This window comes from Saccopteryx bilineata, chromosome 4 (genome assembly GCF_036850765.1).
Source record: "Saccopteryx bilineata isolate mSacBil1 chromosome 4, mSacBil1_pri_phased_curated, whole genome shotgun sequence".
Taxonomy (NCBI): Eukaryota; Metazoa; Chordata; class Mammalia; order Chiroptera; family Emballonuridae; genus Saccopteryx; species Saccopteryx bilineata.
Window position 1 is genome coordinate 206,108,832 of NC_089493.1, and position 22,609 is coordinate 206,131,440.

Genomic DNA, 22,609 nt, shown 5'->3' on the forward strand with positions numbered 1-22,609 from the left:
ATTTTCTGTCTGGAGGTTCTATCCATTGATGTTAGGATATTAAAATCCCCTACTATTAGAGTATTGCTGTTGATCTTGCCCTTTTTGTCCATCAAAATTTGTTTTATATATTTAGGTGCTCCTATATTAGGTGCATATATATTTATAATAGTTATATTTTTCTGTTGTAATGTTCCTTTTGTCATTATGTAGTGTAGTGACCTTCTTTATCTCTTACTATATAGCCTTTGTTTTAAAGTTTATTTTGTCAGATATTAGTATTGCTACCCCAGCTGTTTTATCCTTTCCATTTGCATGAAATATTTTTTTCCATTCCTTTACTCTCAGTCTATGTGTATCTATTGTTTTGAGGTGTGTCTCTTGTAAACAGCATATGTACAGGTCCTGTTATTCATGTTGCTACCCTATGTCTTTTGATTGGAGTATGTAATCCATTTACATTTAAGATTATTATTGATATGTAGTTGTTTATTGTTATTTTATTCTTTAAATGTATAATCCTCTTTTTCTCAATTTTTTTTCTTTGCTCTTTTTATAGCAAGCCCCTTAACATTTCCTGCAGTACTGGCTTGATTGTAATGAATTCCTTGAATTTATTATTTTTTTTGGAAAGCTTTTTATTTCTCCTTCAATTTTAAACCATAATCTTGCTAGATAAAGAATTATTGGTTGTAGGCTCTTGTTTTGCATTACTTTGAATATTTCTTGCCATTCCCTTCAGGCCTCAAGTGTTTCTGTTAAAAAGTCAGATGTCATCTTTATGAGGACTCCTCTATAGTTAATTTACTTCTTTTCTCTTGCTGCTTTTAGTGTTTTTTCTTTATCTCTTAACTTTGGTATTTTAATTATATGTGTCTTGATGTAGGCCTCATTGGGTTTTTCTTTACCAGGATTCTCTGTGCTTCTTGAACTTGTGTAACTTTTTCCTTCGTCAATTTAGGAAAGTTTTCAGCTATGATTCATTCAAACAGGTTCTCTATTCCTTGTTTTTTCTCTTCTACTTCAGGAATCCCTATGATGCAGATGTTATCTCTCTTCATATTGTCACAGAGTTCTCTTACTGTTTCCTCAGACTTTTTGAGCCTCTTTTCTTTTTGCTGCTCTGCTTCTGTGTTTTTATTTATCTTGTCCTCTAATTCGTTGATTTGATTCCCTGCTTCATCCAGTCTGCTGTTGATTCCTTCTAGTGTAGTTTTCATTTCTGATATTGTAATTGTCATTTCTGATTGATTCTTTTTTATGATTTCTGTGTTCTTTTTGATGCTTGCAATTTCTTTATTTAGGAGCTCATTAAGCCCATCCATTGTAGCTCTGAGATCCTTAAGCATCCTAAGAATCATTATTTTAAACTTTGCATCCTATAATTTGATTACTTCCATCTCATTCAATTCTTTTTCTGGGGATTTCTCTTGTTGGTTCATATGGTTTACATTCCTCTGTCTTCCCATTCTTTCTGTGTACAATTTGCAAGCTTGTTAGAGTTGTGGGTCTGAGGTTGGTTTATGGAATGTGGCTTCTCCTCCAGGACTTTATCCCTTAGCCTCTTCTGGTTGCTCAGATTTTAATTCTCCTTAACTAGTAGAGGTGCTTAAAAGTCTTAATTTTTCTACTGTTTGTTTGCTGAGTACAGCAGGGTACTTCTGTGTTTGCTAAGTTCAGCAGGGAGCTTCTGTGTTTAGGATGGGGGATGTGGGTGCATCTTGGTCTTTGGCCCGAGTTGAAAGTGTATCCAGGAATTTGGTGGCTGTGACCTCTGAGAACCAGAAGGTGAGGTCTGCCCAATGACTCTTTGGGGGCGGGGCACGTTCTCTGTATTAGAAGGGGGAGGTGTATCTCAGGTCTCCCTGGAAACTTGAGTCACTGCCCCTCCCCTTTACTTCCTCCTTTCTGAATAACCTTTTGCACTGATTGGAGCTGGAGAGCTTTTTGGACGTGGGTCAACTGGTTCCACGCTAGGCTTGTGCTGGATGGAGGGAGCGACCACTCCATCAGCTATGGCCACCTTGGCACTGGAGAATGACTCAGCTCAGGTATTCTTCTCCCCGTCACCATTTGTGTCCCTATGCCTCAAACTCCCCACTCTCCTCATACAAGACCAGTCCTCTTAGCCCTCCTTGTCCCCGGAGCCCCAAAAACAAGTGGCTCTGTGAGATATTTTCTGTGCTGGCCGTTTAAGGCTGCAACTTCTTTCGCCAGCCACTTCCCACAGACAGAACTTTTGCTCTTCTCCCCACTCAATGCAGTCAGGCTGTCTCCTCCAGTCCCTGGGTTTCTAGGCTGGGGCTTCGGTCCTGGGACTGAGGAACCCCAACTCTCAGGGTCTCTCTCCTCACAATTATATACTCACTGGACCCTCAGCCTCAGCCTCCCCTCACTCTTGGGAGCGGGGGAGCCCCCATTGCACCCCTACACTCCCTACCAGGCTTGGTGTGGATTCTTCTGTGCTCCTTGGTTTTCAGATCCTGTTCTTTTAGTTCAAAGTTGATTTTTCTTGATGATATTTCTTAAATTAATTTGTAGCACAGTTTGGTCATGGGATGTGGCAGTCTGTGCATCTGCCTGCTTCGTTGCTACCATCTCTGGGTCTTCTTTATGCTCTGATAGTTCCTTGCTTCAAAGGTTCATTTGAGGCATAGGAGGAACAGGATTTCACTTTTAATTCGTGTTAGGTGACAAAACCCTCAGATATTTGATGGAATGGGATGCTTTCAGAATCCTAAACCTAAAGCACCCTTCAGAGTATGGGCTGTTGGCTTTACATGCTCTTGTGAGGGTGAAGCAACTGAGCAGTATTTCTGGGTAGTCTACACATCTTAAATGCCTCTTATTTTATTTCACATCTCTGGTGTTCATGGGAGATAAAGGCAGCTTGCTGAGATGTTTTTAGGAAAGGCTGCTGGATTATGGGTTCTATCGTTTTTTTGTGACAGAGACAGAGAGAGCGACAGATAGCTACAAACAGACAGGAAAGAGAGAGATGAGAAGTATCAATTCTTCATTGTAGCACCTTAGTTCATTGATTGCTTTCTCATATGTGCCTTGACCTGGGGACTACAGCAGAGCAAGAGACCCCTTGCTCAAGCCAGCAACCTTGGGCTTAAGCCAGTGACCTTTGGGCTCAAGCCAGCAACCATGGGGTCATGTCTGTGATCCCACACTCAAACCAGCAACCACGCGCTCAAGCTGGTGAGCCTGTGCTCAAGCCGGCGACCTCGGGGTTTTGAACCTGGGTCCTCACTACGCCACTGCCTGGTCATGCTATGGGTTCTTGATTAGTCTTTCTCTCATGATAGCTAAGCATCACTCTAGAATCTATGTCTGATTAAGGTACTCAAGTGTTAATTGGGTAAGGTGAACCCAACTTTCATGAACAGGGGAGATAATTGACATATCTAAATACTCATTAAATTTAATTTCTAAATTAAAAAAAAGAGAATACATGAGAACTGGTTAGATACCAGCTCTGAATCTAGGCTCTTCCAGCTTTGATTTTTGACTGTGAGGCTGTGTTAACACCTTCACAGCCAGTCACTGCCTGCCTGAGTTTTTCTTCCTGAAAATAATGTTTTACATTTTATTAGTGACCTTGGGTATTCACTGACATTTCTGAGCAAAGGAAAACAAACCCACACTGTTTTCCCTGTAGGAAGATGGCACACATTTGCTGAACATCTGTTTTCTGCAAGGCCCTGCAGGTGCTCCAAAATGTGTGACATTAATAACCTTTGCCACCAAGGAGAGCTAAGAACTATTAATTAAGGCAGCCCAAGAACATGAATCGCTGTAATGCCAGGCAAATTAAGATAATTGCTCTGAGAAGGAGAGAAAGGGCTACATACAACTGGTATCGGCATTGAAGTTGCTTCCCTGTGAAAATCATTAACAAGTTAATCATCCTTTGGAAGCTAGGTCAGATGTTGCAGATAAATTTATACTGCGGAAGGACAGCATTCAGTTACTAGGCAACGTTTCTAATGTGCAGCAACATTCCTAATGTGTAGTAAGTTATTTTTCAGGGCTCTGGAGTTTTAGTTCAGGAGTCATCTAGAAGTAGAGGCATCTTGCAATAAATGCTGGCTTTGATTTTAGGCTCTAGATTCCAAGATGCTGCTTGTTTCCACAAAAGGCTTGGGAAACTGGGTTTTATTGGAACCTTCTTCCAGCCGTAAGTGTGGTTAGGCTCATGGTGCAAACACTCCTGCTTTCGCTCCAGATAGTTAGTGACCTTGCCATTATGTGTCTCGTCTTTCATCATCAAGTCTGTAAGTGCTATTGATAGAAATATCAAAGGACTAACTGGCTTAGAAAGGAAATTGAATACCTGTTTCAGTAATACATTGATTAACATACTTTTTAACATAAATACTAATAAGAACAGAATTGGAATTGTGCATACATTTATTAATCATATTGTAACTCAGTATTCAAGTCTTTTTGAAATTTATTGAACTTTTAACCTAGTTTGGACAGTTACAGGGATATAAGGAGAATGTGAATTCTGTGGACTCAGAAAATACTTTCTGCTACTTTTTCAGTTTTATGCTCTACTAAAACACACATTAATGGGCATTGTTAATTATAGAGTAAATGACATTTGTTGTACATCAGAATGTTGATTAGAATATGTTAAAGGGCTTATCAAGATGATCTTATGCTAAAGAATAAGAATGTTTTTGAGTATCTTGACCTTTTTTTTAGCTAATTGCTTAGTTGTTTCCTGAAGGTGCCGTACTGCCATGTGCTCTACCAATGATAAAAGACTGTTTGGTTCTATTTCTGGAAATATATTTGTAAAAATTGTTGGTAACACTTTCCTTCCTTATTCTTGTGTTTGGATTGAGAGCAACTGTCTTTGTTTTGCCATCAATCTGTTTAATGAAACCAGCATCAATGGAAGACAATATCCCCATTAATATTCTTTTGTTCCTTTTGATTTAATTCTTTATCAAAGAGCTAACTTTTGTCATGATGTTACTGGAATATTTCTAGTGCCTAAACTAGTTTTTAAAAGTTCTTCATGCACTTACATCATGGCTCATGTTTCATTTTTTTTACAGGAATTTTAAACAGTTTTCAGGTGAAATGGAATTTATGACAATTAATGGAACAACATTAAGGAATCTTGAAATCCTACAGAATCAGGTCAGGTAAACATAAGGGCTAGTTGATTCAAAATGGTTTTGAAAACAAAATTTGGAATAAGGTAGCAATTTCATAGGTAAAAACAACAACATTGTCTTCAACTGATTGCTCTACCTGGTATCTCTTTATTAGTTGATAATTGTAGCATCTCCATTTTGGAAAATCAAATACAGTATAAAAAATGCTTCTGTGGGGTTACTTTGGGAACTATAGAACTGTGCTTTTTAATGATTGGAGTGATATGCTCATCCAGATAATTTCTTTATCAAATAGTTCTTTGAAGAGCAACATTTTTAAAAATTAATATGACACTGATTTTTTTGTCTGTTCGATTATATTTTTCTACATACTTTAACATTTTCTTGAAATCTCTGCAGTCTTATTTCATTATGCAAATATAAAACAAGTTATTGTGATAGTCAATTAGATTGTAAGATGTGTGTTGACTTTCATCATTGTTTATGTGCGCTTTACTAATTGATTAGGAAGATAATCGAGTCACTGAAATTATTGCTTTCATTTATTAAATTGTCACTTGGTAATGTGAAATATTATAAAATTAATGTTATTGTTACAAATTCATAGAAATTAAAAGTAGTTTCAAGTCATTTGAGTAAGTGGTTGAGAAACTGAGCCATCTGAGTCAAATAGTTTAGACACCACTTATTACTGTTGTGAAATATATATAGTAAATGCTGAATTTATTCTCCTAACCCCTGGATTTGTATTATTACTAACTAGTTTCTCCCTCCATATGCTGTCCTTGTATACTAGAGGCCACCTTACTTTCAGTCTATAACATTTCTGTCTTGTCATTCCATTATCCAGAAATGAGCGTCCTTCCCACAAGTGTTTCTCATCAACTCTACATACATCCCTGTGATAGGAATTAAGTAGTAGGAATAAAAGGCCATTTCTTGGATGAAGAAGAGCTCACAGTCAGAGCTGCAGGCACAAGCTTTCCAAGCTTTCTTTACTTTACCACATCCTCCCTTTTCAAATCCCACTACTGTGGAGTCAGTTCTGAAATTACATTCCTAAGGCAAAAGTCATCAGTAATCAAAATACCCTTTAAACATCCTTTCATTACCCAGACTTGTGCCCTTGTAGAAACAGAAGCTGTGAATGAACATCTGTGTGTGTTTGCACATTTCAGTTTGGCCTCCCTTACAGATGAGCAATAATGAGGAGGAGCAGGGTGTCGGGGAGAGCAGAGTACAACAGGACATGTGTCTCCTCCACCTCTCTGTCTGTCTGTCTCTCTCATGTCTGAGCCTGCCTCTGCAGTGATGCCAGGTCATTGCAATCCGATTCCCTTCACTGTCTTATTGTTCAGACCCTTTAGTGCAGGCAGGCCAGTCGAGTTCTTGTCTCTAAAAGGGAGGTGCTGTGTCATTGACCAGCCTCATAGGTCAGCGCTGCCTGTCCAGCTCCATCAGGGGAGCCTCCATGACCACTGTAGCTGCCGGTGTGCTCTGCTTTAGACTCCTAAGGCCTGTAGAGTGTCTGCCATCGCTTGTATAGTTTCCTTCTGTCAGGTGGCATTGTGTCCTTGTACTGAGTCTTTTCTCCCAAAGTTGGATGTAAGTGCCCTGAGGGAGGGAGCATGCCCTGACACTCCTTTGCCAACCACACAGCTGGGTACCTGGTGAGGCATTCTCTCAGTGTCTGCTTGATGACTGGAAAGGAAAAGGAAACAGTTTAATTAAAAAACCAACCAACCAAACAAAAAAACCACTCAGGTGAAAAATATTCCAAACAAGACAATCTATTAATAGACTTTTTGTAATACTGTGAAACCTTGGTTAAAATATACCATCATCTGTAGTTAATTGTAAATTTTTTAATAACTCAACTTTCAAATAGCAAAATATAGATAGATAAACTTTTACTAAGGATTTAATAAAATAAACTAAAAACCCTTCCAGGATAAATTCCCCAAGGGCAATGCAAGTTCATGTCTGTCTCCAATACCTTCTACTTATTCAGCGTTGTCATGAGAGCATTGGTCTTTAGAACAGGAATTCTGAGGCAGTAGGAGACCCTGAATTGCCAAAGGAAAATTAAATTATCTTCACTATATTGCCCAAGGTAGGAAAGTATATAATTATATTTTTCAAGATGCTTAGGAAAAATGTATATTTCAGGAGATTAATGGATAATTTATTAGTTAACCAAAAAAGACATGTAGTCTATTGCTTTTCTGTGCAAAATATCAATATATTTTATGGATATTGTGTGTGTGCATATTATGTTATATCTATATACACATATTTATTCATCAAACATTAAATAAACACTTATTATGAGCCCTACTTTGTGCTAGGTGTTTGTAACATTGGAAATTGTGACACGCCTGACCAGGTGGTAGCTCAGTGGAAAGAGTGTTGGACTAGGATGCAGAGGACTCTGCTTCGAAACCCTGAGGTCACCGGCTTGAGCGCGGGCTCATCCAGTTTGAGCGCGGGCTCACTAGCTTGAGTGCAGGGTTGCTGGCTTGAGTGACCCCATGGTTGCTGGCTTGAGCCCAAAGGTCGCTGGCTTGAGCTCAAGGTCACTGGCTTGAGCAAGGGATCACTCGCTCTGCTGTAGCCCCTCTGCGCCCGACACCTCTGTCCCTGCCGTCACTGCACATATGAGAAAGCAATCAATGAACAACTAAGGAGACTAAGGTGCCACAACGAAGAACTGATGCTTCTCATCTCTCTCTCTTCCTGTCTGTCCCTGTCTGTCCCTCTCTGTCTCTCTCTCTGTCTCTGTCATGAGAAAAAAGAAAATTGTGACACATGGAATAATTAGGCACATTATCAACTAACAATTTTGGTTCAAGTGCAATTGTCTAGTTAATAAAACTTGTTTTCTGTTCTTTCTTAGACGGATATGAAAACCAAAGGGAGTTTATTCTGGGTTCTAGACCACACTAAAACTTCATTTGGGAGACGGAAGTTAAAGAAGTGGGTGACTCAGCCACTCCTTAAATCAAGGTAAAGGGAATTTTTGTGTGTGTGTGTTTAATCAGAAATTGTATAAAGTTAAGAAATTAAAGGTATGTTGGCTTCCTTAAAACCAGAGTTACCATGACTTATAAGAAAACAGTTTTAAATTGGGGAGGATTTTATGTTGTATCTGGTAAGAGACTGTTTGATATTGTGAGGATTTTTTTCTTGTCCCCCAAAAAGAGCCTGCTTGCAGACTGGAACACATGGTGTGTGTTGGGGAAAGTGAGGTAGGCCGTTCTGGTCTTCAGTAACACACAGGGGTGGGGAGGCTGGGCTGGAGAGACGGGTGCTGCCTTGTGTGGAGAGCTTTGAAGGTTGTGCTGAGGAGTTGATTGCTAGAGGAAGTTAATTCAGTATTTCTGAGTATGGGAGCGGTAGGATCAGAGCCGGGCCTGTGCGTAGGAGGGGACAAAGTGTTGGGGGGGGCAAGCTACCACGTTTATGGAGAGGTTCTTAGGACCTGAGCTGAGTCAGCACCAGTAGGACTCGGGAGGAGAGGTCCTGCGGAGGACGTTTAGGATAGGGAAACGAGTAACTCGGAGTGCCTTTCTTACATACCACACACTCGGCGAGGGGCCTGTGCATTTCTGTTTTAAAATGCACAATAGCCTCACTGTTGACTGCATTTTATGCTGCACATAGTAAATTGTCATCTTCAAGAAAGGATCTACTGTTATTAGTGTTAGTAATAAACTTTAAGAAATTACTTTGATGATGATAATTACCAGATCACTTCAGCTTTTAGTGGGGCATTTCAGTTTCCTTTCTTGACTATAAAGACCTTTGAACAAGGGAAGCTGAGTAGGTAAAGAAGAAATTCTGAAAACAGAAGTATCTATTTTGGTTCAGTATTCAAATGAAATGAGGATAGCTCGTGGAGCACCAGCGCAGGAGCTGGCTTTCTGCAGATCGTTTCTGGGCGGCAGCCTGTGGAGTGCTGTGTTCTGCGTGGTGGGAAGACATCTGCCTGAGCACCCACAGCAGTTCTCTGTGTTTTATTTGCTTTGTTAACATATTCATCAGAAACAGACTCATGGCAAATTAAAATTTTATTTCTATTGTTAAATTTCTTTTCTATAAGCAAAATTGATTTGAGATAAATTCAGTAGACCTAGTGGTATGCTCTTTAGAGACTCAGTCGCGTATCCCTTGTAACCCTCCCCTCCCAGGAAGACTGAGAGAGAATCTGCCATGCGTGGAACACTGATGCTTTCAAGTGTAAACTTTCAACCAGCCCAAACATGGACAGAGCTGCAAAAAACAAACCTTTTTCCTTTCTATTTTAGATCATAGTTTTAAAACTTTCATCTTTCTAATCCGTTAAAATACACTTCAAAAGAATTCCAGTTAAATCTTAATGGCACTTGCAACCTAATTGAAACAAATTCATTGAGAAAACCTTCAGCTGATTAGTCAGTGTGTCAGTTATATATTTATTATTGTTTTTCCCCCTAAAACAACATAGGTGCCATGCAGATCGCATCAGTGGTTTGGTTCGGCCAGGCAGATGCTCTCTCTGACACTGGCAGCCAGATGTTAGTTCAGGACCAGGTTCTCTTCTGTAGTGAGATCAGAGAACAAATGATTGGTGACAAGGGAAGTCAGCACTAAAGCAGCTCCTCCAAGGTTCTGCAAGAGCCCATTATTTGTCAGCCATCCAAAAATTCTCTTAAATCTCTTAAGATCTTCTTTATATGATTATCTTATTTTAATTCCCAGGGAAATCCTATAGTTCATAAATCCAGGACCAAAAGTTTCAAGTTTCAGAGGATTTTCACTCCCACCTTTTATTCCATAAAATGACCACCGTGGTAAAGAATTTACTAGTGACTTTGGAAAGTAGAAATGGCTTTTGTCCTATACTTTCTGACTGATTCAAGGAATTCACTTAGATTATTGAGACCAAATTTTATTTTACTAAAGCCACATTAAGGTTTTATAAATGACTCAGGCTTTTTAATGTGTTATGATTGATACTTTTGATCAGTTCTGTTAATTTTAGGCAAGAATATTCTCCAGCATAGTTCTCTGGCTTCTTCTCATAAATGGTTGTCACATTGGCAAACCATTCATCCTATCTTTGAATTTCTTCTGTTTCTTTGAGTTGTTGTGGTCTTGCCAATCTTTTATATACACATCCTATGTATTAAATAGTTTTGTAAAAATCCTGAAAATTCAAATTCTGCTTGTAAATATTGATTAGGGGGGAAGAAACTTTGAAAAGTCTGGAGAGAGTCTATAAAATGATGCTGTAGGCAAAATATTAATTTCTAGGGCAGATTTGGTCATCTTAGATGTATTCAAGATTCAGTAACTTACTCTATATATTAAAATATTAAACACAGTTAAATTGTGCATTTCCTCAATGGGTACCTCTTCTTCACCCTGCACCTTAAATGATGATGTTACCCCGCGTTCTCTTCTGGGCCACTTCTCACTTTCAGCACTACTGAAGGTCTTGCCTGTGGCCACGCTTCTCTTGTAACTTACATGCCACTGCTGACTTTGTCACCTTTATTTCCAGCAGCTCCAGACCCATATTTGCTGGGGCATTATCTCTGCCTCAGGAAATTTTCAGTTTGAGTGGGCAAAACATATTGGGGAGAAAACCATTTCCTGTGGTAGGAGAGTTGATTCTTGGAAACACAGCTATCTCTGTGTGCATGTGAGTGTGTGCACGTAGGCACATGCACGTGGAGCCGCGGACTGCTAACCAGGAAGCAGACTCAGAGATGTTCCTCCCCTTGGATGGATGAATGATTTTTATCAACAATGAGAATGTTGAATCTTTGGCAAGACGTAGTAGTGTATACTCTTGATTTTTGTAATATCACTTTATGAGAGGCAGTAGGAGTCTTTTCATGAAAAGTTTTTTGTTTATTGAGGAAGCTAAGCATCTTCATGCCTCTGGGCTTGCCCTTCTCTATATCCACTCTGCACTACCTGTAGATTATTTTTTTTAATGTATATTTGATTATATTGCTCTTTTACATGTTACAGTTTTTACTACACACTGAGGTGTGCTTTATTTCTGGACCTTTGTATAGTCTAATCTTTTTTTGCCAAAGTGGAGACTTCTGCTCATTTTTGTTTCCTTCCTGGTTTGCTGGCTTCTTTCTTCTTCAGTTTCCTTTGCTAGCTTCTTGTTCTGTCTGCATCCTTTCAGTGTTGGAGTTCCTGAGACCTGAGACTTAGGAGCTAAGTCCTTCCTGACAGCCACATCTAATCTAATGCTCAATCCTGTTGCTTCCACCTCTAAAATATATCCAGAATCTGTGCATACATGGCCATCTTTTTTTTTTTTTTTCTTTTCATTTTTCTGAAGCTGGAAACAGGGAGAGACAGTCAGACAGACTCCCGCATGCGCCCGACCGGGATCCACCCGGCACGCCCACCAGGGGCGAAGCTCTGCCCACCAGGGGGTGACGCTCTGCCCATCCTGGGCATCGCCATGTTGCAACCAGAGCCACTCTAGCGCCCGGGGCAGAGGCCACAGAGCCATCCCCAGCGCCCGGGCCATCTTTGCTCCAATGGAGCCCTGGCTGCGGGAGGGGACGAGAGAGACAGAGAGGAAAGCGCGGTGGAGGGGTGGAGAAGCAAATGGGCGCTTCTCCTGTGTGCCCTGGCTGGGAACCGAACCCGGGTCCTCCGCACGCTAGGCCGACGCTCTACCGCTGAGCCAACCGGCCAGGGCACATGGCCATCTTGACTGTTGTCACCCCAGTCATAACTACCATCAACTCTTACTTGGATAGACTGCTGCAATAACCCCTAATGGACCCCTTTTTTCAAAATAAAGACTAGAACATGTTACTCCTTGCTTTAAACCTTTTTTTTTTTTTTTTTTTCTGTATTTTTCTGAAGCCAGAAACGGAGAGAGACAGTCAGACAGACTCCCGCATGCGCCTGACCGGGATCCACCCGGCACGCCCACCAGGGGGCGACGCTCTGCCCACCAGGGGGCAATGCTCTGCCCCTCTGGGGTGTCGCTCTGTTGCGACCAGAGCCACTCTAGCGCCTGGGGCAGAAGCTGAGGAGCCATCCCCAGCGCCCGGGCCATCTTTGCTCCAGTGGAGCCTCGGCTGCGGGAGGGGAAGAGAGAGAAAGAGAGGAAGGAGAGGGGGAGGGGTGGAGAAGCAGATGGGCGCTTCTCCTGTGTGCCCTGGTCAGGAATCGAACCCGGGACTTTTGCACGCCAGGCCAACGCTCCACCACTGAGCCAACCGGCCAGGGTGCCTTAAACTCTTAATTGACATTCCTTTGTGCTTCAAATAAAATAAAAATTCTTCAACAGGGCTCTTCTATCTGACTCTTCCCTGCATTCATGCATTCACTGTCTTCTGATCACTTTGGCCTTTCTTTCTTGAGCATCCCAAAGCCTTTTCTTATCTTGTCTCTCTGCCTAGAAAGTGCTACCCTTCTCTTTGATTTTTACATGGCTAACTCCTTATCCTTTAGGTCTCTAACTTCAAAGTGTTACATCATCAGAGAGGTTTTCTCTGACCTTCTAATCTTAGTAATGTTTCTGTATCATTCTTCAATAGCATATGGGACTTAAATTGATATTTGCTTATCTATATTTAATGCCTTTCACTAAACTGTTTCATTTATAACAAGCATTTGATAAGTATTGAATGAATTATTATTTTATTTTTGTGTGAGAGAGACAGAGAGAGGAACAGATAGAGACAGACAGGAAGAGAGAAAGATGAGAAGCACCAATTCTTCATTGCAGCACCTTAGTTGTTCATTGATTGCTTTCTCATATGTGCTTTGACTGTGGGGCTACAGCAGACCGAGTAACCCCTTGCTCAAGCCAGTGGCTTTGGGTTCAAACTGGTGAGCTGTGCTCAAACCAGATGAGCCTGCACTTAAGCCAGCAAACTCAGGGTTTGGAACCTGGGTCCTCTGCATCCTAGTCTGAAGCTCTGTCCACGGTGCCACTGCCTGGTCAGGCTATTGAATGAATTATTAAAGGTGAATCATTCAAGACCTCACTCAGATATGTCTTTTGATTAGTTCTCCTTTTTCTTCTTTCTTCCTTTGTAGAAAGTTAATTCTTCTTAATTCTGCTCAGCTTTTTACCTCCCTCACCTCCAACATATAGTAAATGAATTAATGGCTCATAGTGAATACAATATGATTATTTGAATATAATAGATGATCAAGAAACTATGAACAAAGGATACATTTGAAAATCTTAGGGTTTTAAGTAGGTTTTGATAAAGGCACTCATATGTAAGGGAAGTTTATTTTTCTAAGAAAAACTTGATTTTAAAGAACCTTAGAAGTAATTTTCCTTTACATGATTTCTTGTTTTAGTTTCTCAGGAATGGTTCTGAGAACTCATTTTTTCCCTTCTAGTGGTGTGAAAACAAAATTTGTCAACATCTTGTATTCTTGTCAAACCCCTAGTGGAATTAGAATAGGTGGATGTTATTCAGAGAAAATCATGTGACTTAGTGAGAAAGTCAGGCTGGATGATAGGAAGGAGTCATCTTCTACCTTAGGAATAGCTAGTTTTAAATCTTATGTAAAAGTTCTAACTCGTAATTCTAAACACAGCTGAGTCGGATGTATTCGATTAGAAATCTTTGGGCATATTGTGATTTTCCTATGGCTCTTTAAGGCCATACCTGTAGAATTTGAATTCTATAATGGGTGATTTAGATAGTATCTTAGTTTGCTAGGGGTAACAAAGTACCACAAACTGGATGGTTTAAACTACATAAATTTGTCCCATAGTTCTGGAGGTTCTAAGTCTAAGATCAAAGTGTCAGTAGAATTGATCCTTTCAGAGCCTTGGGAGAATTCGTTCCATAGCTTCTAGTGGTTTGAGGAAGTGTTTGGTGTTACTCAGCTTGTACAATAGATGCCTCTCTTTTATCTCTGCCTTCACAGTCGTGTGGTGTCCTCCCGTGTACGTATCTCCACACATGGCGTTCTTTCCATTGGATGTAGTCATATTGGATTAGGTGCCTACCCTATTGCAGTATGATGTCATCTTAACTTATAGCTTCTACAATAACCCTATTTCCAAGTAAGGTCATATCCTGAGAGGGTTAGGTCTTCAACATGTGTTTTTTGGGAGGGAACACGATTCAAACCATAAAAGGGCTCAATTATGTCATAACTTTCCTTCTTTTGGCACAAGTAGATGGGAGGTACTCGTCTCTTGAATGGAAACAAGTGCTTTAATTATCATAAAACTAGAGCAGCCTAGTTTTGAGTAGGGCAATGGAAAAAGTAACTGTTACCTAATCATACATTAGACTATTATACAGTAATTAAAATGAAGATAGTTATTCGGTAACTCAGCTTGAGGCTTCTAGTGACGACAGGGAGGAGGCTGAGCGCCTCTGTTTCAGTTGTCTGGAATCTTTCCTGACCAGTTCTTCTGAACATTGTACTTGCCTGTGTTTTACCTTTAGTCTGTAGCTGCAGTCAGCATTGTGAGGGGAATTTGCAAGGATTTCTAATTTACCCATCTATTCTGTGCTTCATTTGCTTTTTTTTTTTTTTTTTTTTGAGTATTTTTATTCATTCAGCCCCCTGATCCCCAAGCTTGGTAGTTTTTTTATTTTTTATTTTTTTATTTATTTTATTTTTTATTTTTGTGACAGAGAGAGAGAGTCAGAGAGAGGGACAGATAGGGACAAACAGACAGGAAGGGAGAGAGATGAGAAGCATCAATTCTTCGTTGCAGCACCTGCTTTCTCATATGTGCCTTGACCGTGGGCCTTCAGCAGACTGAGTGACCCCTTGCTCAAGCCAGCAACCCTGGGTCCAAGCTGGTGAGCTTTGCTCAAACCAGATGAGCCTGCGCTCATGCTGGCGACCTTGTGGTCTCGAATCCAGTTCCTTGGCATCCCAGTCCCATTCTCTATCCACTGCACCACCGCCTGGTCAGGCCAAGCTTGGTAGTTTGTATGTCTTGTATGGCCAGGAGCCACGACCACCATCACAGCTGCCTGGCCCGTGCAGGTTCGCATTTGATTTGGATAGATGGGAATGAAACAATGGAGCCAAGAACAGATGGGCCGTCCTTGATTTTAGCTCGCAACTGGTGGGCAAGAAAATACACAGCGGGAAAACATTTCCATTTGCATTCAGGGTTCCCAAAGCCACTGACTTTCTCTGGTTTTTCCTAGAATCAAAGGCCCCACCTCTGTTCCCCTTCAACTCCCTGCCATCTTGCTTTCTGCCTCCTTTCCAACCACGTGGCCTCTCTGCCCTGCAACAACGTAGTCTCCTCCCAAAATGGCCTCCTAGCTCCTCCTTTTAAAACTTTTGGCATGACAATCCCTCCTCTAACACATTAGCATAACCAAGCCCGCTCCCAAGCAGGAAGGTAATTAGCCATATCATCTGTGCCACAGCCATTCACTTGGGCAGCGCCATTTTTAACAATGAAAGTGAACAAAACCAGAAAATACAGATTTTACAAACTCATTTACCCAACAGTCTATTTTTATTATTTTTTCTTTTTATTGATTCTTTCCTGGTTTCTTTTTGTGCTTGATTATCTTTATAAACTGGTTATATATATTTTAAGATTTTATTTATTGATTTTTACGGGGGGGTGGCAGCAAGGAGTATCAGCTCATAGTTGCTTCACTTTAGTTGTTGACTGCTTGCTTGTTGCTTGTTGTCTGTGCCTTGACCAGGCAAGCCCTAGGTTTCAAAACAGCAACTTCAGGTTCCAGGTCGACACTCTACCCACTGTGCCATCACAGGCCAGGCATAAACTGGTTATATTATTAGGGAATATATTTTTAAGGATAATGTGAGGGCAAAAATGAAGGTGCTGTTTCCTAGAGATGATGGTTATTTGCTTCTGCCAGATTCTTGGTGGTACCACTACCAGTCTGGGACCATCTTAATTCAAGTTCAATGTTTGACATGTTTTAGTGCATTCAAACAATGCCAGTTCAGACTGCAATTTCATCCTTACCATGAGGCCAGCTCACTTTTATAGCAGTTTTCCTCTGACGTACCTCTGTTGCGCAAAAGTGGCTTTGACTATTAGATTTCTCCTCTGGGCTCTTGCTTTCTTTTAGATTTTGGTATAGCTATTCCTTACCATATCATATTTGATGCTTTTATGAACATGTTTTTATGTTTTATTTGGCTTTTTGAAATTGTCCTCAGTGGGAGGGATGTTCTGAAAGTACTCATTCCCACCATTAGCAAAAACAGAATTCATATAATGCTCTTTTGAAAGACTCATGATTGTGACCTAAACTGATAATGAAGAGTAACTGTCAAAAAATTATTCTGTTTAATATTCTGAAATGGGTAGATTGTTGATTGGTAAAAATGGCTCATTTTTACCAATAAAAGTTCTTAAAAGCTTGTTGGGTGGTTGATTTATAGTTTGCAACAGGATAAATATTCATAATAGCTCTCGAGAATGTAATTTCATACATAAAATAAAACCCTTCTTTCATAATCTGTAAAGTTTTGAGCATACTTGTGGGTGTCATCACAGTGCATCTCTTTACCCAGGTTACTCCTCTACTCCCTCCCTCCCTCCCTCCCTTACCATACACAACTCCTCTTAATTTTACATTCTTAATAGCTCTTGAAACTATGGCATGTTTCAGTCCTGTATTCTCTACCCAAATTCAAATCTTAACATCACCCCCCTGGAGCAGTGGTACCCAACCTTTTTTGGGCCATGGACCGGTAAAATGTCAGAAAATATTTTCATGGACCGGCCTCTAGGGTGGGATGGATAAATGTATCATGTGACCGAGACAAGCGTCAAGAGTGAGTCTTAGACGGATGTAACAGAGGGAATCTGGTCATTTAAAAAAATAAAACATCGTTCAGACTTACGTATAAATAAAACGGAAATAAAATGTAAGTTATTTATTCTTTCTCTGCGGACCAATACCAAATGGCCCACGGACCGGTATCAGTCCGCGGCCCCGGGGGTTGGAGACCACTGCCCTAGATTACTGAAACAGCCTTATAACCAGTCTTCCTGCTCTGCTGGTTTCTCTTTTCAAATGCTGGCATCAGCTCCCATGGCTCTCAGGATAGAGTCAGAACTCTTATGTGGTCTGCATTACTCACATGACCAGGGCCCTGCTTACCTTTCTAGCATCTGTTGCCAACCTTTCACCCTCCATTTTCTACTACTTCTACAATCGATACTTTGTCTGCACATAGGAATGGTTCATTGAATGAGTGGTATGTGAAAGGTAAAGCTAGCTAGATTCAAATAGTGATGCCTCGGCCCTAGGAGGGGGCTTTTGATCACCTTCTACTAGGAATCTGTTTAGGTTGTTCATTTAGCCAAAATGCATGACCAGTGCATTGTTTGAATTTATTCATTTTATGTGAACTATTTTTAGAGCAAATCTTTCAGAAGAAATTAGAACAACAAAAACGGCACTCTTAGCAGTTTGTATTTTAACTTTCCCCTCTAAATAACCTTATGTTAGAATTATAGAGGCATCTTCATGAAGAGCAACCAGGAGGGACAGACTCTGTCACATGGCCTTGCAACAGCAGTAGTTGTGTGTCAGGCACTGAATTTCTGAGTGACAGCACACACAACAGATTCTGATGTTATCACCCAGTTCATCTGCAAATGTAAAGAACTCCAGTTAACACCCACATTTATTGCATGGGGTTTTGGTGGTTAAAAAAAAAAGAGAATCTTTGTCATCCCCAGAACCTAAAGTCCATTGTTTTTTGTCATATGAAATGAAATGATCAGGTGTCTTGTCTTCTTTTCATTCATTTAGAATGTATCATGAGTTTTTTGTTTTTTGTTTTTTTAGCAAGCGAGCAAGAGAGATAGACCGATAGACGGGCAGGCAGACAGGAAGGGAGAGAAATGAGAAGCATCAACTTGTAGTTGCAACACTTTAGTTGTTCATTACTTCTCATATGTGCTTTAACCCCAAGGGGCTCCATCTGAGCCACTGATCCCTTGCTCAAGCCAGGGACCTTGGGCTCAAGCCAGTGACCATGGAGTCATGTCTGTGATCCCACACTGAAGCAGGTGACTCTGGGGTGAACCTGTGTCCCAAGTCTACGCTCTATCCACTGTGCCACCACCTGGTCAGGCTGTATCATGGTTTTATTTTTATTTTATTTATTCATTTTTAGAGAGGAGAGAGAGGAGAGAGAGACAGAGAGAGAGAAGGGGGGAGGAGCTGGAAGCATCAACTCCCATATGTGCCTTGACCAGGCAAGCCCAGGGTTTTGAACCGGTGACCTCAGCATTTACAGGTTGACGCTTTATCCACTGCACCACCACAGGTCAGACTGTATCATGGTTTTTTTTTTGTTTTTTTTTGCATTTTTCTGAAGCTGGGAACAGGGAGAGACAGTCAGACAGACTCCCGCATGCGCCCGACCGGGATCCACCCGGCACGCCCACCATGGGGCGACACTCTGCCCACCAGGGGGCGATGTCTGCCCATCCTGGGCGTCGCCATGTTGCGACCAGAGCCACTCTAGCGCCTGAGGCAGAGGCCACAGAGCCATCCCCAGCGCCCGGGCCATCTTTGCTCCAATGGAGCCTTGGCTGCGGGAGGGGAAGAGAGAGACAGAGAGGAAGGTGCGGCGGAGGGGTGGAGAAGCAAATGGGTGCTTCTCCTATGTGCCCTGGCCGGGAATCGAACCCGGGTCCTCCGCACGCTAGGCCGATGCTCTACCGCTGAGCCAACCGGCCAGGGCCTTGTATCATGGTTTTTAAAAATAAATAAATTTATCATGGTGACATTGGTTAATAACATTATATAAATTTTGTATGTAGAGTCTGTAATACATGATCTGTATGTTGTATTGTAGGCTCACTACCCAAAGTCTAGTCTCCTCTGTCACCATGTATTTGACCCCTTTTACCTTCTTCATGCTCTCCTCACCTGCCTTTCCCTCTGGTGACCACCATACTGTTATCTGTGTTTGTTTGTGAGTTTGTTTGATTTGTTTGTTCCTTTGTTTCTTTCCATTTTACATTCTACATATGAGTGAAATTATAGGGTTCTTGTCCTTTTCTGTCTGATTTATTTCACTTACCATGACATACTCATTATCCGTCCATGTTGTCACAAATGGCAATATTTCATTCTTTCTTATGGCTGACTAGTATTCCACAGTATACCATATTTCCTCATGTATGAGACACACTCTTTTTCAAAAAATTTGGGGTCTTTAAAAACTGGGTGCTTCTTATACAGTGGTTGTAGATTTTTTTACTTGCATTTCCCACTTTTTTGCGCAGAGGAGTTTTATGAATTTTATGATGAATAAAACTTAAGTTCAATAACTTTATGTAATACATTTTTTTTTCAAATTTTAGGACCCAAAATTAAGGTGCCTCTTATATATGTGAGCATCTTATTCATGGAGGGGATATGGTATATATACCATAACTTCTTTATCCAATCCTCTTTTGATTGACATTTTGGTTGTCTCCGTGTCTTGGCTACAGTGAATAATGCTGCAGTAAACATAGGGGTGCATATATCTTTGTGAATAAATGTTTTTGAGTTTTTTGGGTAGATACCCAGAAGATTTAATTAAAAATTAAATTCTTAATTTTTTGAGAAACTGCCATACTGTTTTCCATATGTTCCAGTATGTTCCAGTTCACATTCCTACTGGCAGTGAATAAGGGTTCCTTTTTCTCCATAATCTCTCCAATGCTTGTTATTACCTGTCTTATTGATAATAGCCATTCTAACATGTGTGAGGTGCTATCTCATTGAGGTTTTGATGTGCATTTTCCTTATAGCTAGTGCAGTTGAGCATCTTTTATATATCTATTGGCCATTTGTATTTCTTCTTGGAAAAAGAGTCTTCTGCCCATTTTTAAATTGTGTTGTTTATTTTTTGTTGTTGTTAAATTAGTTCCTTACTATTTTAGTTACTAGCCTCTTATTGCAGTATCATTTGCAGATATCTTCTCCCAGTTGGTTAATTTTCCTTTTGTTTTGTTGGTAATTTCTTTTGCTGTGCAGAAGCTTGTTAGTTTGATGTAGTGTCATTCACTTAGTTTTCTTTTACTTCCCCTGGCTGTGGTGTCAATTTCATAAAAACCTCTCTGAGACCAAAGCCCATAATTTAGTACCTGTGTTTTTTTCTGTGTATTTTATTGTTTTAGGTTTTATATTTAAGTCTGTAATCCATTTTAAATTAATTTTTGTGTATGATGTCACATAGTTTAGTTTTACCTTTGCATGCTGCTATCCAATTTTTCCAACACCATTTATTGAGGAAGCTTTAGAACAGGGGTCCCCAAACTACGGCCCACGGGCCACATGCGGCCCCCTGAGGCCATTTATCCGGCCCCAGCCGCACTTCCGGAAGGGGTACCTCTTTCATTGGTGGTCAGTGAGAGGAGCACATTGACCATCTCATTAGCCAAAAGCAGGTCCATAGTTCCCATTGAAATACTGGTCAGTTTGTTGATTTAAATTTACTTGTTCTTTATTTTAAATATTGTATTTGTTCCTGTTTTTTTTTTATTTACTTTAAAATAAGATATGTGCAGTATGCATAGGGATTTGTTTATAGTTTTTTTTATAGTCCGGCCCTCCAATGGTCTGAGGGACAGTGAACTGGCCGCCTGTGTAAAAAGTTTGGGGACCCCTGCTTTAGAATGTATCATGTTTTAAGATCAGCTGGTGAATACTGGGCATTTTGGAATAATATCTTTACCATCATCTAATGGATAGTGCTACTTCCTGTTTTGTTGACTGTCACCAAATCTATCTCATTGATTGCACCAAAGAAATTTTTCTCTATTCTAGTGGTCTGACATATTGTTTTAAATTATTGGGAAAGTTATCTTACTCCTGCTAATTAGAACAGTTCTAAGGTATGCAAACTGTTTTATTTTAAAAGCTTGATTAGGAGTCATTTTTATTTCTTTGTTCTGATATGCTTATAGGCGATAAAGTGGAATTATGGCTGCTTCAATGATGAGAAATTAATATAACACCCTTTAGCATTCTCCCTATGTTAGACATCTGTAACTGGTTATGGCATTCTTTCTCAATGCTGCCTACCAACAAGTCTCAACATAGTACTTCAAGTCACTGCTACCAGTCAGATTTAGTACTTAGATCTATTCCTGTTGTTCACTTTATACAAAATACCTTTTTGCATGTCAGCGTCTTACATTTTGTCTACACATAGTTATTTCCATGCTTCTATTTTGGGTGCTATTTTTCCACTTTTCTTGCTATTCTTTGTGGAATCTACCAACCATATTTTGTAAGGCAATAAAGATCATCATAAAAATGATGATGGTAACAGTTAACATGTTTTGAATAGTCACTATGTACCAGGCACTGTGCTAAGTGCTTAACAAGTATTATTTCAATGAATTCTTTTTTTTAAATTAATTTTAATGGGGTGACATTGATAAATCAGGGTACATATGTTCAGAGAAAACATCTCTAGGTTATTTTGACATTTGATTATGCTGCATTCCCATCACCCAAAGTCCAATTGTCTCTGTCACCTTCTATCTGGTTTTCTTTGTGCCCCTCCCCTCACCCATCCCCTCCCTCTCCTCCCCCCACCCCATAACCCCCATACTCTTGTTCATGTCTCTCGGTCTCATTTTTATGTCCCACCTATGTATGGAATCATATAGTTCTTAGATTTTTCTGATTTACTTATTTTGCTCAGTATAATGTTATCAAGGTTCATCCATGTTGTTGTAAATGATCCAATATCATCATTTCTTATGGCTGAGTAGTATTCCATAGTGTATATGTACCAAAGCTTTTTAATCCACTCGTCTTCTGACGGACACTTGGGCTGTTTCCAGATCTTCACTATTGTGAACAATGCTGCCATAAACATGGGGGTGCATTTCTTCTTTTCAAACAGTGCTATGGTGTTCTTGGGGTATATTCCTAACAGTGGGATAGCTGGGTCAAAAGGCAGTTCGATTTTTAATTTTTTGAGGAATCTCCATACTGTTTTCCACAGTGGCTGCACCAGTCTGCATTCCCACCAGCAGTGCAGGAGGGTTCCCTTTTCTCCACATCCTCGCCAGCACTTATTCTGTGTTGTTTTGTTGTCGAGCGCCATTCTGACCGTGTGAGGTGATATATCATTGTGGTTTTAATTTGCATTTCTCTAATGATTAGTGATGTTGAGCATTTTTTCATATGCCTGTTGGTCTTCTGCATGTCCTCTTTAGAGAAGTGTCTATTCATTTCTTTTTCCCATTTTTTGATTGGTCTGTTTGTCTTCCTGGTATTGAGTTTTACAAGTTCTTTATAAATTTTGGTTATTAACCCCTTATCAGACGTATTGTCAAATATATTCTCCCATTGTGTAGTTTGTCTTTTTATTCTGTTCTTATTGTCTTTAGCTGTGCAAAAGCTTTTTAGTTTGATATAGTCCCATTTATTTATCCTGTCTTTTATTTCACTTGCCCGTGGAGATAAATCGGCAAAAATATTGCTGCGAGAGATGTCAGAGAG

General features: G+C 40.3%; 1 protein-coding gene across 3 annotated transcripts in view; it reads left to right on the top strand.

Moving 5' to 3' along the window:
- Positions 1-22,609, top strand: part of MSH3 (mutS homolog 3) — a 238,806-nt gene that overhangs the window by 90,806 nt on the left and 125,391 nt on the right. For all 3 annotated transcript variants that reach the window (XM_066273683.1, XM_066273682.1, XM_066273684.1), the window contains 2 exons: positions 5,058-5,142; positions 8,017-8,126. In XM_066273683.1, coding sequence (XP_066129780.1) covers positions 5,058-5,142; positions 8,017-8,126 — 195 coding nt within the window. The remainder of the gene's footprint in view (positions 1-5,057; positions 5,143-8,016; positions 8,127-22,609) is intronic.